Source organism: Bidens hawaiensis, unplaced genomic scaffold, assembly GCF_021521415.1.
Source record: "Bidens hawaiensis isolate Kalapana, Puna unplaced genomic scaffold, B.hawaiensis_p1.1 tig00012474_1, whole genome shotgun sequence".
Lineage (NCBI taxonomy): Eukaryota > Viridiplantae > Streptophyta > Magnoliopsida > Asterales > Asteraceae > Bidens > Bidens hawaiensis.
The window spans coordinates 525,273-543,332 of NW_027492021.1; the positions used below are offsets into that span (position 1 = coordinate 525,273).

Below are 18,060 nucleotides of genomic sequence, written 5' to 3' on the forward strand. Positions count from 1 at the left end.
TCCAAAATTGCAAAATCTTTAATAAAAATCTTATTCTTTTAACGATGACTTTCGTCCCAGTTGTACAAGCACAAGTTTCAAGAATGACCTTGGATCAACTATTTGAACAAAAAGATGAAGTTGCAAAAACTGTATTGGAGGAACTTGAGAAGGTATATTACTATATTGTATTAACAATATATTTATGGTTTAGAACCATATGAAATTGCAATTGTGTCCCTAATTATATCAGGTGATGGGAGAATATGGATACACGATAGAGCACATTCTAATGGTGGACATTATACCTAAACCCTCTGTGCATAGAGCAATGAATGAAATCAATGTAGGTGCTTATTTGATCTTACCTAATTTAGTTATTAATCTATTTTGTGTATTTAATGTTTATGAGCGAAAATAATAATATCTGCAGCACAAAGGCTTCAACTTGCTAGTGTATACAAGGGCGAGGGTAAATTACATGAAGATAGTTGGAACCCTACAATAAACATAATGAAATTGAGAGATAAATAGAGAGAGGGGTACCTATTGCAGCTTGTATCGGTGAACACAAGGGCACCAATTACTTCGATTCGAACCAGAACTCTTTGATTTTGGTGTTTGATTTGCTTTAGAGGGAATGGAGACGGTAAAGAGGGCTGACGATTTTGCTTCAGAGAGAATCAATTGCCTTTGGTTTGCTTAGAAAGGCCGATGAACCCTAGAGAGATGAGCGGGAGAAGAAGTGATGAGGCGGGTGAAAGTAATCCAGTTGCGATAGGGTGTGCTACAGTAGCGTTTCATATATGAAAAGTTTACTGTACAATCTTTTCATTATCTAGAGATGAAGAACATGAACAGGGGATAGGATGGAGTGAATAATAGGATTATTTTTCTAAATTATAAAGATAGTAGGTGTTTTGATGGAAGGAATGAGAATGCTTTAAGAGTGGATGGGAAGCGACGTGAGAGCGACACGTAAGATTTTATGGTAGGTAATTATACAGATAGTTAGATTATTAAGTTAGTAGCCCGTGTACTATACACACGGGTGAGAAGGTAATTTTAAACAAAAAGCCTAAAGTTGTTTATAATATGATCTAACTATGTGACATAAGTAATATGCCAAAACAAACATGAAGAAAATTGATGTTATGAGACAATTATGTGTACACAAAACAAAGGATCGTTATCCACAAAAAACATAAGGACAAATCATTCAATAATGTATAACAACTTCTAATATATAAGATTAGATATTACGTAAATATAATAATGAAACGATACAGCAATTGTATTAGACTTTCTATTATACGAATGTATCTTCCTCAGTTGAGCAGCAGGGTAAATTAGAAGTAATATTATAAAATTTAATTGTGACAATAAAACTAACTGTTTTGCTTGTTTGTGAAAATTTAGTTTGTACTATCCAAATAATAAATTACGTTTTTAATGATTTCTCTTTCTGTATAAAGTGAACAAGATGGTTCACTTGTCAAAGACACAGAAAATCAGGCACTATAGAAATTTCTTCCAAGAATATATAGAGCCATGGAGGAGTCCTTTGTTCAAACACTTTTTTTTCCTATGAAACCCAGAACACCTAAAACTCCCGTGCTATTTCGGGTGCTATAGACGTCTTCTGCAGTACAAATATTTTTTTATTGTTAGGGTGGAGAGGTTGGTCAGAAAAGGTTACTGAAATTATCCTAAGCATTGACCAATTATGCACTATCAAATCATTTTTACTCTTAACTACTCTGGACTATCCTAACGACCGGCAATAATGCACCCAAACTATCCTAAAGAATTTTATTGTTTTTTATTTAAAATAACTTAAAGATTATAATTTAAAAACTCAAAAATAAATAAAAATGCATACATTATAAATTTAAAAATATATAATAATTAAACAACATTTTATTCAATAAAACATAGATAAAAATATTATTCTCATTTCCATCGATTTTGACTTTTGTTATGAGTTCAAACGTGTCGTTATCACGAGCGTTAATTTATTCGACCATATGTCACCATTTCAAACACACTTGATGTTGTGTACGATCGCTTGACCTCCCTCCGGAACAAAATAGTTCCAAACTCTTGGGAAAAAACCCAACGTTCATTGCTCCATGGGATCCATGTCTTCAGAAACATAGACCCAGGTGCCTTAGCTAACGCTATTTTTTATTTAATTTTAATTTAGTTACTTTTAATTAATTTTACTTATATTAATATTATTATTGTATGTAAAATATAAGGGGAATTAGTGAATTAGTCATTAGCGAGCATTCTTTGATATTGTAAAAAAAAAGTGGAGGGAAATGCATGGAAGGTGATATAACGCTGGCTTGAACGCTCTCGAAAAATTTGTGAATTTATGTTCATGCCGTTTTTCTAAATTGGAGAGCCTCGTTGCTCATTTTGGCTAGACTTGGTTGTTTCGACCGGGCCCACGCTAGCTTCAAAGAATGACTTGGGCATTCCTACGGGAAACCATATTGCCGACTGCCACTTGACAGCCGTTATGCTGCCGCAAAATCATATTTCTCTAACGTAGTACACGGTTAGACGAAAAATCTGGATAAACTCAAGATTCAAACTAACAACCTTAGATAATACATTATTCAAATCTTTATTACCTTAATACAAAAAAAAAAAAACAAATGAATATCAAAATTGAGTCCTCGGTAAAGAATCCAACACCCCTAGCAATATGTCACCGCTGACTGGACTTATCTAAGTATTATTTAAAGAAAGACAATTTAAAAGAAAACGAAGTGAAATTGGAATTCTCCTGTACTTAAACCTCATCTTCTCCACAGATTTCTCAAATCACTATCCACATTATTAGTTTTATTACAATACAAAACATAACATGAATAACCCCAAAGGAACCATCGTCTTCACCACCGTCGGCCGCCCTTACTACGGCTTCGATGTCTTCTCCACTCCACTACCTCCCAATCCCACCGACTTCTCATCATCTCCTCCCACTGAACACCGCCTCACCGACGGAGTTTCTATCAATTTCAACGCTCAGTTCATCGGACCGGACGATAACAACAACCGCCGCATAGTTTACGTCTCCGAGAGAACCGGTTCACCAAAAATCTACCTAGACTCCGACCCGTTACCCTCAGCTCCAGCGAGTCTGTTTCACGACCGTCCGATTATTAACAACGGCCGTCTGTACTTCATCTCCGCTCACGAGGCTCCTGATGCTCCGTTCAAAAGCTGGTCGGCGCTTTACACCGTCGAGTTAGACGGTTCTGATACCGTATCTCGATTAACACCTTACGGATGTGTCGATTACAGCCCCTCGGTTTCTCAATCCGGTGACTTAACCGCCGTCGCATCGTACGGTGTTCGCCCATGGGGCGGTGAGTTTCACCATATGGAAACGGATATCGTTGTCTTCCGTCGATCCGACCCGAATAACCGACGGACTGTATGTACACTAGGCGGCTGGCCTACCTGGTCCGGTGATAACGCTATTTACTTTCACCGGCAAGCCGATGACGGCTGGTGGAGCATTTACTGTGTCGATTTACCTTCAAGTTTTGACCTTCCATTAACCGCTCCACGACGTGTGACTCCTCCTGGTGTTCACTGTTTCACACCTGCCGCGGTTCATGACCGCAGGCAAATTGCAGTCGCTACGCGGAGGAAAGGCGAAAGCTACCGCCATATCGAAATCTTCGATGTCGAAACCGAAAAGTTTTATCCGGTTACTAAGGTTTTAAATCCTAATTTCCATCACTACAATCCGTTCGTCTCACCAAATTCAAGTTATTTAGGTTATCACCGATTTAGAGGCGAATCGAGTGAGGGAGAGTTAATTATTCCTCACTTAGACTCGGTTTCATCTCCTATTAAGGAGCTTAGAATGTTAAGACTTAACGGTTCCTTTCCTTCGTTTTCTCCTTCCGGAGATTTGATGGCCTTAAATCCTGATTTTGACTCAAACGCCGGTCTGGACGTCGTGAAATCAGACGGCTCAAAGAGGTGGACTCTGTTCAAAGGACGAGTATCATTCTACAACTCATGGAGTCCAACGGAACATAACGTCATATTCACGTCAATCGGACCGATATTTGAATCCGTAAAAGCTCCGGTTCAAATCGCTAGGGTTTCGTTTGATTTAAACGTACACGATGACGACGTTAACGTTAAGATTAAGATACTTACTCGCGAGGAGAGCGGTAACAACGCGTTTCCGTCATGTTCACCTGACGGAAAACGTTTAGTTTTCAGATCCGGCCGGTCGGGCCACAAAAATCTATACATTATGGACGCTATAGAAGGTGAATTTAACGAAGACGGAATCCGGCAAGTAACCGACGGAGAATGGATTGACACGATGCCTAGCTGGTCGCCGGACGGGAAGCTTATTGCGTTTTCATCTAACCGTCATAATCCGGCGAGCGTTGAGCATTTCAGTATATACGTCATGCGTCCCGACGGGAGTGACGTGCGCAGGGTCTACGTGGCGGGAGCTGAAGGCTCTGAGGCGGTGGATAGAGAGAGGATAAACCACGTGTGTTTCAGTGCTGACTGTGAGTGGCTGTTGTTCACGGCGAATATTGGCGGAGTGACGGCGGATCCGGTGTCGTGGCCTAATCAGTTTCAGCCGTACGGGGATTTGTATGTGGTACGGTTGGATGGTAGTGGGCTCCGTCGGCTGACGTGGAATGGGTATGAGAATGGGACTCCAGCGTGGCATCCCGGAGGTGAAAGGGAGTTGGGGAGTTTGACTTTGGGGTTGAATGGTGTTGGAGATAAGTTGAGTGGTCAATTTGATGAACCGCTTTGGATCACTTGTGATTTGTAATCGTTTTGTCATTTATCGAGAAGTCTAGTATTTGTGGTTGCAATTTTTCTTAAAGCGTGAATTTCTTTTACTCGTTTTATTGTGTGGAATTTGGACACAAGGTGGTTAAATGTTTGTTTTGGCGAATGAACCATCGTCTCATTGGTTATTTGGACCGCTATCTCATTTTGTTATTTGTGTTTGTATTTGCGCTCTGCTATGTTCCTTCATAAAAAGAGAGAAAAGAAAGAGTTTGGAAGAAAAAGTAAGAAAATTCTGGAACTTCATTGAAAGAGAGAAAGGAAAGAGTTTGGAAGAAAAAGTAAGAAAATTGATGTTTCTAAGTTTTTTTTTTATGAAAAGAAAGGAATGAAAGAAAAGAAAAGAAAAGAAAAGAAAAGAAAATGAATTGATTTATAGTGTATATGGTTTTCCTTCCAAATTAGAAAGAATTAGAGAGAAAAGAAACACAAACATCATGCTCATATTTCAGTTCCGGTTATGCCCTCGTCAGTCAACCATGTCTTCAGTCCACCCCTATCATCATTCTCAACCCACTGCACTCACCGGAAATCCATCACGCAGCGCATCATATACCTTGAGTCATCTTCTATCAATCATATCTTCGTCTCGGTCATCACCGTACTCCGACGAAGCGCCGTCCATTCGATTATCACCTAACCTGTCGTCCATTCGTTCTTCTCAACGCCATTTACGTTCGCCTTTAATCAGGTATTCATTTGTTTTAGTTCCAACACTTTACTTTCGTTTTACCTCTTCTTCGATTAGGGTTGTAATAATCAACTACGAAAGAATTAATATGGTTTCGAGCTTGATTAGCTCGCGAGTGGCTCGATTCGTTCCCCTACTTGTAGGTAGTTTAATTATAGCGGATATAAATGCTCAATTTACATGAACTAATTTAGGTAATTGGTTCTGTTTTTGTAGTTGCTGTACCGAATTGCAGTTTGGTTTATCTTGGGAACTTGGCAGCTTCTCTACTAGTTTTATTTGTTTATCTGGAAAGAGGTAAAGAGAATCTTGATTGTTTCTCTTTGTTTTGTGAACGGGTCAAAAAACGCCGAACTTTTCTTTCCATTCTTTTTCTTTTCTTTTAAAAAATAAACTCAAGAATGAAACAAGAAAATTTTTCTTATCTTTTATTTTCCGAACCCTTAAATAAAAAACTCAAGAATGCAGACATGAATTAAGTTCACATCTTTTCCTTTCTTTTCTCTTTTTAAGTGAACTCAAGAACATTAACCATGAATAAAATAAGAAAATTTTCATATAAAAAGTTTAAATAGTTCTTATATTTTTCAAAATAAACATTTGCTTTTTTTTTTCTTATTAGAAATTTTAATGAGAAACCCCACGTAGGAGCGGTAGGACTCATTCATTTGGAAACCCAGTCAAAATGGACACGTCTACAAACTAAGCCAGCTTTAATTTGGCTGAATTATTTTATATTTAATCTGTTACGTATTTTAAAAATTGTTTTGAGTGGTAAATGTTTTTTTGAACAGTCAATTTTATATAAAAAGATAGTGGTTAGAAAAAGTTAACATTGTAAAAACAAAATCACATAAAATGAAAATAACAGGGTTTTGAAGCCGCTCGGTCCATGAAATTGTAATGTTTTTGTTTCTGGTAACAATCCATTAAAAGGAAAAATGGACTATCAAATAAAAAATGAGTTCCTTCTTCAAATCATTAGCATTGTATATGGATTCATTTCTATGTTTCGAAATCACCCACCACATTATAAAAATAGTTGCTTCCACCATGCTTATCTTCTTCTTTGAATAATTATAAGTGGTGAATGTTATTTGACAAATGTAGTCCTCGTAAGCGACTGTGTTTTGACAAGATATGGTCAAATATTGAATAACAGACTTCAAGTTTGAAGTCTTATCCAACTATCATGAAGTATCCAGTTTAAACACAAAATAGTCTCTCAGATATTACTATATTAGCTCTTGTGTTTTAAACTCCAAAAGTTCATATTATACCCTTTCCCCCCCTAAAAGATTATCAACAATTTAACCAGGCTATAAAATTGATTACTTGGAGCATTCACATCCTACCAACTATATTTTTGCGAGCGGTGCTTTTATAAGGTAGATTGTAGAGAGTGGTTTAGGGTATTGTAAGTGGAGTGGAGAGAAATACAGCGATTTTTCTGTACGTTTGTAAAGTTACTGTTCATTCCATAGAATTTTTTAATATTTGTTGAAAATGGTTATGAGTGAAAGAGAAAGAAAATGCACTGATAAAAATTTAAAATATATTATTTAATTGAAGAGGATGGAGAAAATATAGTGTTTATTAGTCTAGTTTTAGATTTGAAGATAGGGGAATGAGGAAGTTAACGCACTACCAACGAGACTCATAAATATTATATTAGTGACTATGATACCTAAGATTTAATGCAACGAAAATTGTGATGCTGCATATGACGAGCCAACCATAAATTGAATAAGAAGGAAACAAATCCACGTATTTGGTTGAGATCGGTCGTGTTAGTGTTTCCAAAAAAACTACCAAGACAAGGAACATAACTGTGTGGTGGTCAATGAGTGAAGAGAAGAAGGGTTACATGAAACTCGAGTTAAAAGTTATCTGAGCCAATCTTGATTGAGTTTTTGTCACACCTTTTATAATAACCCAAACTTTTGTATTAGATAACAAACGAATAACCATAACTTTAATATAAATGTTGTTTAAACTATATAATAATAATAATAATAGTTGCATGGCTAAAAAAAAAAAAAAAAAACTGATATGATAATCTAATTAAATAAATAAATTAAAACAAGAAATAAGATTTAAATAAACGGATTTATAAGAATGACAAGAATTTTAACTTCTCAATCAATAACAATATCTAAAACCTCATTATCACAAAATAAATTTATAATAACCCAAACTTTTGTATTAGATAACAAACGAATAACCATAACTTTAATATAAATGTTGTTTAAACTATATAATAATAATAATAATAATAGTTGCATGGCTAAAAAAAAAAAAAAACTGATATGATAATCTAATTAAATAAATAAATTAAAACAAGAAATAAGATTTAAATAAACGGATTTATAAGAATGACAAGAATTTTAACTTCTCAATCAATAACAATATCTAAAACCTCATTATCACAAAATAAATTTAAATTTTGAATTAACTTATTGTGTACGATTCGTTATATATAATATATAATCCATTCATCAACCCTAAATCTCGATATCTCTCTGCCGTATACACCACCGCCGCCGCCGCCCTGCCACTCGCCGGAGAAACCGTTGGCACCGCAGCCACCGCTACACGAGTTCTAGCCGACAACTGCCGCCACTGCTACCTTTGTCACCGGAGACGCCGCAGCCGCCCTGCGAATTGCCGGAAACCGCCGCCACCGTTTTCTGTTTTCCCGGAGATAACCAGTCACCACTGCCTGCTACCTTATTCTTTTCTGATTTGTTCATCTTTCGACCTCAGGTAACAGAAACTTAATCACCATGAATAAAACTGAATACTTGATTTTTTTTCGGATTTAGGTTTTACTGGTGTTCATATTGGAGAAGATGAACATTAACTTGGCATATTCAAACTTATTATTTTTACGTACTGTTGCACTTTATTTGCTGAAATAAAATTGGCCCGATATAATCATTATAGTTATTTTATGAATTTGACCAATATGAATTTGTAAATTTACATAAACATATTTTGACTGATTGGTTTTATAAATAATATATTCATAGAAGTATGTTACAATTGTTATATTGATAATGCCTATGGCCCTACAGCTTTTACAAACTCATATATTCTTTCATATATATAATATGCAAACAAGTTTGTCTATCAAATAACATATAATAAGATATTTCATGGGATACACCTTTTAAATAACCTTGGGTTGGGTTAATAGCTTCTGAATACGAACATAATTAGTAAATGTGTTTTATTAGTTTTCATGCATCAGTATTCCTAGAGTTAATATAATAAACAAGAACCACATAAATAATAACAAAATTACTAAACATACCCAACAAGCTTATAATTCAAGTTACAATAATATTATAGGTCTTCACGACGTCTAATTCAAGCTTACGGTTACCGCTAATTCGCTTATAAGGTACGGATTCCGTGTTTTTCTTCTTTTAGCTTTATATTGTTTTCACCGTTCTCGTAGTGGTACGGATTCTGTTTTTGTTCACTTTTAGTATTGACTCTATTCCGTTACTTTGTAGTACGGATTTCGTTACGCGTCGGTTATATTTTGAGTTCAGTTATTTTATATAATATATTTTAGTTATACGACTTTAGTTCAGTACTCTGTTACCCGAGCATTTCTGACTTGTCGTTGGGGCGTCAACGACATGGCACTTATCGTGACAGTGCGTAATCAAAGTTCACGGCGTCTCTGAAAGTACTCATGTAGTACCTTGGCCACTTAGAGGCGTATAGATCGATCTTAGCTCCGACTCCTGACTCCTGACTCCTGACATGGCACTTATCGTGACAGTGCGTAATCAAAGTTCACGGCGTCTCTGAAAGTACTCATGTAGTACATTGGCCACTTAGAGGCGTATAGATCGATCTTAGCTCCGACTCCTGACTCCTGACTCCTGACTTCTGTTTGAGATGGAACAATGTGTGCACGCCACCCACACCGTCTCTTTGGTGCATGGACTAGCTAGCTGTGTACCCCTCTGTTTAGGCTCTGGGTGCTTCCGTATTACACGACCTATTTATTTTAACATCATCGTCGTGTATTTTAGTAATTATATTTTGTTTCGCTATATTTCTGGTCCGTTTTGATATGTGTATATGCATTTGATTAAATTTGAGTATATTCAGATTACGTCCCGATCGTGTATCGGATTATGTTTCGCATTTAATTATAGTTCAGTTAAATGTTACACGTATATGTTACACGTCACACATTATATGTTACAAGTTATATGTTTCTGGCTCTGGGTGTTTTGTTATAGTTCTGATATATTTCCGCATGTGTTTGACCATGTTCTGGCCAAGTGTCGGATCATACATCCGAATTTTATTAAGTATATGTTTAGGTAAAAAGGGTTGGTTTCGAGTTTGAATTGAAGTTCGTATATTTATTCTCTTACGTCTGTCCTTACCTATACTATTGTTCTTTCCGTTACCGGGCAATTTTTGGCTCAGCCGTGTTTTCTTGTTTTGTTTTTCTTATTTTGTTTTCAGGTAATCCGGGATTCTGGGAATTTAGTGATGAGAGATAAAAAAAAATGAAGTTCAAGCTTCTAAAAGTTAATTCATTTTGTTTAATAATATGACGTAGGTTGCATTAATTTTTGTTGTATTTTGGATTGTGGCGTTGATTTGATATCTGTAATAGTAACACGTTAGCCTGTTCCGGGTTGGGGTGTTACACCTTTTCAAAATGAGCTTCGTGTTACAAACCATTTGAACAACCCTAGTTTTTACTACTGCATCAAAATGGAGAAATATATGTGAAAATGTCTACTGATATTATCACATATTTGAACACTTGATTGAGTTAAGGCCTACAACTCTTTTATCAAGACTAATTTGAGAGAAACCGTTCACTAGGTCAACACCTTCATTGCAAATTCAATAACAATAAAACTAATGTGTAGAGAATCAAGATTCGCCCACGAAACTTTCATGGAATTTTCCGCTAAGCTTAAAAGGGTTAACGAGAGGCGACATAAGGTGAAATAACTCACGGAAGTGATCGTCATGCTTAAAGGAATACGTGAATGCAGTAAAAATAAAATTGAGAGGATGAACCGGTTACGTTCGACCGACAATTGACAACAGAGCCGCATCTTCTATCTTCCCTGCATATCTCGATCGAAGAACATATGATATAGGTGTTGTTTATAGCAATTTAACAAATAATCAAATTAATGCTAGTTAATGAAATAACTAAAACAAGTTTCAAACTTTCTAACATAATAAACAAGTGAGATAATCATAATAATTTATCAGAATAAAGAAACACAAGTAAAATTTAACTTTACTTCAATTTCAATATATTATTATTTATATTTTGGTCGATCCTGCCCTCGACGCTTATAATTAGTTCACAAAATCCCCAAATTCTTCTTCCTTTCGCGAACCCTAGCTGCCGCAAATCCTCAATTATCTTCATCAATTCAATCCGATCAATCAATCAAACTCACACACTCATTGACGATGGACGATACTTGTGCTGTGTGTGCCGAGAGCCTCGAATGGGTTGCTTACGGAAGCTGTGGACACAAAGAAGTCTGTTCCACCTGCGTTGCTCGTCTGAGATTCATATGCGGCGATCGCCGCTGCTGCATCTGCAAATCAGAGTCTTCCATCATCTTCGTTACTAAGGTTTTATTCAAATCCCTCATCAGTATTCGGGTCCAGCTTCATGGGTCTTACTTGATTTTCGGGTTCGGGTCTGGGTTTATGTCAGATTTTTCGGGTTTGGGTTTGCGTCAAAATTTTGGTTTGGTTCGTTTCCGGGTTCTGTTGGGTCCGTGCCAAATTTTCTGATTCGGGTCAAAAGTTTGGGTCTGGGCTCGTGTCAGATTTTTGTGGTTCGGGTTCATGTCGAATTTTGGGTCGAACCCGCAACCCGTTTTACATTCTTAGGGCGGCTGATGATTGACTGATACGATTTTGGCTGATTTTGCAGGCTTTAGGGGACTATACTAAGACGATTAGTGGTTTCTCGGCATTTCCTTTGGAAAACAAAGAAGGTCGATTTGGATCGTATTGGTATCATGAAGACACACAGTCTTATTTTGATGATTTGGATCAGTGCAAGATGATTAAAGCCATGTGCAGGCTGTCTTGTAGTGTGTGTGATAAGATGGAGGATAATTCAAATAGTAACAATAATAATAATAAGTCTAAGAGGAAAGCTAGGTTTCGTGACATTGTGCAGCTTAAGGGGCATCTGTTTCATCAGCATAGTTTGTTCATGTGCAGCTTGTGTTTGGAAGGGAGAAAGGTTGCCTTTAAATCCTCATATCTTTTTTTTTTATTTGCTTTATCTATGGAATTTGGCTAACATAAACTATGGTAAAGTATAGAATCCAGATAACATAAAGTGACAAAAAGTACTATAGAAAATAGCAGTAAACTACGGATAACACAAAATAGTGAGAAAACAATAGTAGTAACAGATAAAACATCAGAAAGATATGAATAAGGTAGCACATGTTGTCTTGAAAGTACCTATACGCTTCCTTAAGAAATCTTGGTAAAGTATTATAATTACTTTCAAATTCCCGTATTAAATATGAATATTATTAATATTCTTGTCGATTTTAACTTGAAGCAATTGCTAAGGAAGTCATATATAATCTCTTATGTTTCTAATTGACTTTTTAAGAAATAAGAAGTATCATTAAAAATTTAAAACACATGAAGAAGTGAGATTGGATATCCTCAACTAAGCACTTGTAGTGTAGGGTACATAGTATACATGTCTTGACTTGTCGAATAAACGGGCAGTGTTCAGGTTGACTTGGTTAACCTGTTTAGTTAAACAGGTCAAGCGATCAACTTGTTTAATTAAACAGGTTGGCCCACTAACCCGTTTATGACTCGTTTAATTCATTTGTTTACTGTTCAAGTCATTTGTTTACAGCTTATTAACCCGATAAACATGTTTACAACTTGAACATTACCCAACAACCTGTTGACACGCTTAGATAAATGGGTTAAACAGGTTGTGTTAGGGTTACATGATTTTTAGATTGTGTGTTGGGGTTATTTTCTTTGACACAAATAAAAATATAGGTCGTGTTTAGGTTGTATAAATCAACTTGCCAATCTGTCACTCCGACACGATGACATCCCTAGTTGCAAATGAGTTAATAGTACCAACAAGTACGATTTAGCAGAATCATAATGTTAACATATAGACTTGATGTACTAAATTAGGAGCCATTGCTTAAATGATAAAGTTTTAGAGGAAATGAATATTTTTGAGCTTATCAGAAAAAAAGGCATCCAAATATTACTTCACGCGCCTTTCATTTGTTGAGTCTTTATTTTATAAAGTTATTGCTTTACCCGTTATCATCATGTTTTTCTTATATGATTTTATTGTCTACATTATAAATCAGGTATTTATATGTGAGCAAAAGCTGTATTCAAAAGCACAATTAAAGCAGCATATAAGCACAGGTGACTCTGAAGTTGATGGAACCGAAAGTGAAAGAGGTGGTTTTCAAGGGCATCCTTTATGCGAATTTCACAGGTCACCGTTTTATGGAGATAACGAGCTTTACACACATATGAATACTGAGCATTTTAAGTGCCATATATGCCAAAGGTAAAATAGCTTTGTGTTCTTTAAGAAATCCTTTTACTGGCTTGTAAACTAACTGAATGAACACGAATAATGCGCGCTCGTGTTCATGTTCGTTCGTTCGTTTAACTTTAATTGAACAAACAATCGAACACGGACAATTTTAAATTAGCAGAGTGTTCTTGTTCGTGTTTATTCGTAAAAATGAACGTGTTCACTTGTTCGGTTATGTTCGTTCGTTATCAGTATAAACGAACGGTTCACGGACATAAACGAACAAGCATAACTGAACATAGGTGAACGGACTTGAATGAACATAATTGAACGATTGCCATTTAAAAGTGAACGTGAATGTCAGTTTGTCTGGCTAAAAAATAAATCCAATTGATGATATTTTAATTTCATAAAACTAGACTAAATTGTTATGGGCCTAAAAGAGTCTATTGAATATATAAATGAACGAACATAAATAAACATACATGAATGTAAATGAATGATCGCTTACAAATGGACATAAACGACTTTAAAAAAATGTTAATGAACATAAATGAAAGAACAAGGCATGTGCTCACGTGCATTCGTTTAACTGAACAACTTCCCACCGACGGTTCACGAACAGTTCACTGAATGTTTGGTTCGTTTAGAGGCCTATCCTTTTATGTGCAATCTAGTAGGTCTACTACAAGTATTTGAAATTTTCACGTTTTGAACTGTGCAGACAAAATCCTGGTAAATACGAGTATTACAAGGATTATGATGATTTGGAGGTAAGTTGTTTGTTTAAGCCAAAGACCATGTATTACATGGTTGATTTCTTTATTTTTTTTTTCTATTTTTTCTCTCTCTTCATTTAATCAATAAAGCTACCATTTTACAGATGCATTTTCGCCAAGAACATTTTTTGTGTGAAGATGAGGCTTGTCTAATTAAGAAGTTTGTTGCTTTCCCGTCTGAAGCTGAAATGAAGGTAACTTATGTATAAAAATAAATGAACTAATAATTTATTTTTATTCATAATAAAACAAAATAATGATATGATTGGGCCCGTCTCACTCATCTCTTATCAATTGTAAATCAATTCAATTAGATTATGTCATCTTCGTAATTTCTCGCTAGGCCTGTAAACGAACACAGTAGAGCATGTTCATGTTTGTTCATTTAACTTTACACATACAGACGATTGAACACACGCAATTAAACGAACATAGGTTTCTTGTTTGTATCCGTTCTTTAAGGAACATAGGTTTCTTGTTTGTATCCGTTCTTTAAGGAAATGGACGTGTTCGTGTTTGTATTTGGTTGTTCGTTAAAAATATAAATGCGTGTTCACTAACGTCAACGAATGAACATAAATTATGTAGATAAACAGACATAACCGAGGAAAAACCAATTAAACGTAAATGTGAACAGTGTGTTGGGCGGTTGGGCCTAAAAATTTATTAAAACTAAAACTAATTTGTAATGAATATAAATGAATGTAAAAAAATGAACTTAACAAACATAACCTAACAAGCGCTAATGAATGTAAACGAATTAAGATGCACAAACGTAAATGAATGCTCATAAACATAAATGAACGGAAGGATCACATAAATGAGTTTTCTACCAAACAGTTCGCTAGACGTTCGGTTTGTTTACAGGCATGTTTCTCTCTAATCGATTGAATGATGTGCACACCTGTTATGATTCTATGAAGCAATAAGAAAAACCCATGGTATACACCCATGTTCTATATTCCGTCATCATTTTCTATATATTTTATTCACGTGATTTTTAACAAATTACATCATTAAAAAGATCTCGATATGTTCACACTTTCCCAGTATTGAAATCTTAGTGATCTTTATAATAAATGATAGTTTCATTACAAAAATAATTCTAGCATGTATTTATAGTTAAATCATCCATTTCACAGTTTAGTTTCTAAATAAATTAGCGTTGAACCAACAACATGCCTAAAATACGTGACACTATACACATCTCAATTAAAAAATGGGAGAAATTATAAAATTACCATTTTAGGTTTTAATATTGTAACCATGTTTTTGTTTTCTTTTAATGCAGGTGCACAATGCTCAAGAACACGGGGGTCGTATGTCAAGATCAAAGCGCAATGCTGCTCTTCAGGTTTGACCTTTTGTTATATTCTCATACGGGTTGGTAACAAGTCAAACCTGTTTGGATTGGATTGACACACATACACATTTTTGTATTTTATTAATGTAAGATTTGTGTGGAGACCATGAGCGAGTCAAATTTGTATGTTTGAAATGCTCGTAAAGTGTAATCAATGGCATTGAATGGGCTACTTTTGATTAAAGTTGAATGTTACAAGTACGAGGTTGAATTCGACCGGAATACGATCGAAGATTCGCGACTAAACGTACGCGAAGTGGATTTTGGAACAGCCCCATGCGCTGGTCAATGCCTGTTGAGTATTGGTAAATGCTGGGCTGGACGTTGATCAATGTCTAGCATGCGTTGACCAGCTCTCGAGGCTGTTTCCGGGTCCATTTCACGCATGCTGAGTAACTAATCTTTGATCGTATTTGGCTCCAGTTCGACATAGTACACGCTACATTCAAATCTTATAAAAGCTTAGCGCGTTCTATGCTAATTGAGATGCATATAGGGTACTTAATGAGCATTTAAACACATAAAATTGACTCGATTAGGCCAACCAAAGTATCTTATCTTTTTTCTAGACCACCCACCTATTTTTTTTCCTTATCTTGTATGTTAATTATTTTTTATTTTGAATAAGTAGTTACCAACTAGCTTCACATACCGCCGACGCAACGAACAAGATAACCGACATGGAAGACGAAACACATTTCAACGTGATATATCCATATCCGAATCTGAGTTATCCCGAGCAATAGAAGCCAGCCTGCAAGGACCCGCTTCAAATTCCCGAGTTCCAGTACCTTCATCTTCAACTGGGCCCGAACATGCTAGCAATTCAAACGAAATTGACCCGTTAATTCAACCCTTTGAATCACTAGCCACAGATTCTGATCCGCCTTCCCGGTATCTTATGGCGGTTTCACATAGACCCAGAAACACCCCGCTTCAAGAATCGGCTTTCCCGCCACTTTGTACAGGGCCCGCCACCAGTGCCCAAAAGCCCAATGGGATATCCAAGAACACCATGGCGGATAATCTCCGCCGAAAAAACCAAGTCAACGTGGTCAACACCAGTCATGCTTGGCCTGCAGCAACCCGTTTCAATAATAATCAACCCTCGTCAAGTTCCGCTTCTAGACCCATAAACACCGCAACCTCCATAAACGCTGCGTCATTGGTCATATCTGGTCAAAGGAAGTCAACTGACTTCCCGGTTCTAGCCTCATCTACCAAAGTTAGCCATTCCAAGTCAGCACCAAATCTAATTGATACGGGCTCGGTATCGGACTTTCCTCCTGTTTCTACATTGGTTTCCACACGCGACAGACCTGAAATCGGGCCGACTACAAAAAGCGTGGAGGAAGTATACACTGCGAACAAGTCAATGGTAGAAAAAATACGCGCGGGTTTGGGTGATGATCCTGAAAAATATAATAATTTTAAAGACGTATCGGCCCAATATCGACAAGGGGTTATTGATGCGGAAACCTATTTGGTGTATGTGGAACAATTCGGGTTATCTCATCTTGTTCTTGATTTGGCCCGGCTTTTACCCGATAAAGATAAAGAAAAAGAATTAATCATGGTTTATAATGCAAATCGGGCCTTGAGTGGCTCGAAAGGAAATGATAAGAAAAGTAAAGGGAAAGGTATTGTTAATAATAATAGTTCGAGTAATAAGTTAGCAGATAATATATTAAGTACGGTTCGGGAATTGCAATCGAACTACCGCCTGCTGCAAGACGAAGAGGTGGAGACACTGTCAAAGGACGGGTATTGGGCTGCTGGTAAAGGGAAGTGGAAGGTGGAGGTTGATGATCGGACATCTCCCGGTGGTCAACTTGTTATAAAGCCGCCGAAGAGTGAAGGTGGTGGGGGCAGTGGTGTTGGTGGTGATGGAGAAAGGAAAAGTAAACAGAAAAAGAAAACGTCAAAGTTTCTCAGGGCTCGGTTAGGTAACGGTTCTTTGGCTTCACTTGATCTTGCAAATGGCAGGCCTGATGAGGAAGGATCAGGTGGGAATGAGGAAAGGGAGAGTAACGATGGGGTGCCGGTTCGTGGGGTGTGGCGTGACGGTGGGGGTCATAGACTTATTGGGAAAGACCAAAAAAGACCATAGGGTGATGCTTAAATATTGTGGCATGAGTGATAAAGAAAGATTTATGTTGTGTTGATATGACAACAGCAAACAACTGTTGATAGACCAAGTTGGTTCTTGATTTTCATTTTGTTGGTGTTTTTTGTTTGTTTGATATGAGAAGGAAATTGCATAGGGTGGTGGACTGGACTGGACTGGACTGGACTGGACTATAAAGTTTATTTTTGGTGAATAAAAGTAAAAGTTTTACCTGTTTGTTACAAAAATATTAGTGTATAATGGTCATGAATTCATAGAGGAAATCAATGCCATGCCTAAAATGAAAGTCTGTCAGGTGGATTTTTCTTTTACTTATCATTTGGTAAGGTAAGAAGAGGCAAAGGAGCAATACTGTAATATACATCATTTCATTACAAGTGTTCACTATAATGAAATGTTTTGTGTCGTAATTTTATGTTACACTATAATGAAATGTTTATCATTTGGTAAGGTATGAGGAGGCAGAGGAACCATTTGTACATGTGTTTTTATGTTTCGTTAGACGTGCTTATGCCGGCTTATCCTAATGGTATCTAATGTTTCTCAAATCTTTCAAGGCTTTTTAGCATAACATAGTTACAATTCCTTATTTAGGATTAAGCATTTATACGGTTTAAAACAACTTTTTAATAGACACCACGTACCACCAGTATGAGAATCTTTAAAAGAGCAAATTATGAAATGATTGAAATTGTT

The 18,060-nt window shown here is 36.4% G+C and overlaps 2 protein-coding genes across 2 annotated transcripts; both read left to right on the forward strand.

Annotated features, from left to right (window-relative positions):
- Nucleotides 1-2,843: 2,843 nt before the first annotated feature.
- LOC143541199 (uncharacterized) lies at nucleotides 2,844-4,813 on the forward strand. The gene has a single exon (XM_077034082.1). The coding sequence runs from the start codon at nucleotides 2,858-2,860 to the stop codon at nucleotides 4,811-4,813; it is 1,956 nt and encodes a 651-aa protein (XP_076890197.1). The 5' UTR covers nucleotides 2,844-2,857.
- A 6,071-nt stretch (nucleotides 4,814-10,884) lies between these two features.
- Nucleotides 10,885-17,369, forward strand: LOC143541220 (uncharacterized). The gene is made up of 7 exons (XM_077034100.1): nucleotides 10,885-11,167; nucleotides 11,475-11,792; nucleotides 12,916-13,124; nucleotides 13,819-13,867; nucleotides 13,978-14,067; nucleotides 15,165-15,227; nucleotides 15,868-17,369. The coding sequence occupies exons 1-7, from the start codon at nucleotides 11,000-11,002 to the stop codon at nucleotides 17,344-17,346; spliced, it is 2,376 nt and encodes a 791-aa protein (XP_076890215.1). The 5' UTR covers nucleotides 10,885-10,999; the 3' UTR covers nucleotides 17,347-17,369.
- Nucleotides 17,370-18,060: the final 691 nt, after the last annotated feature.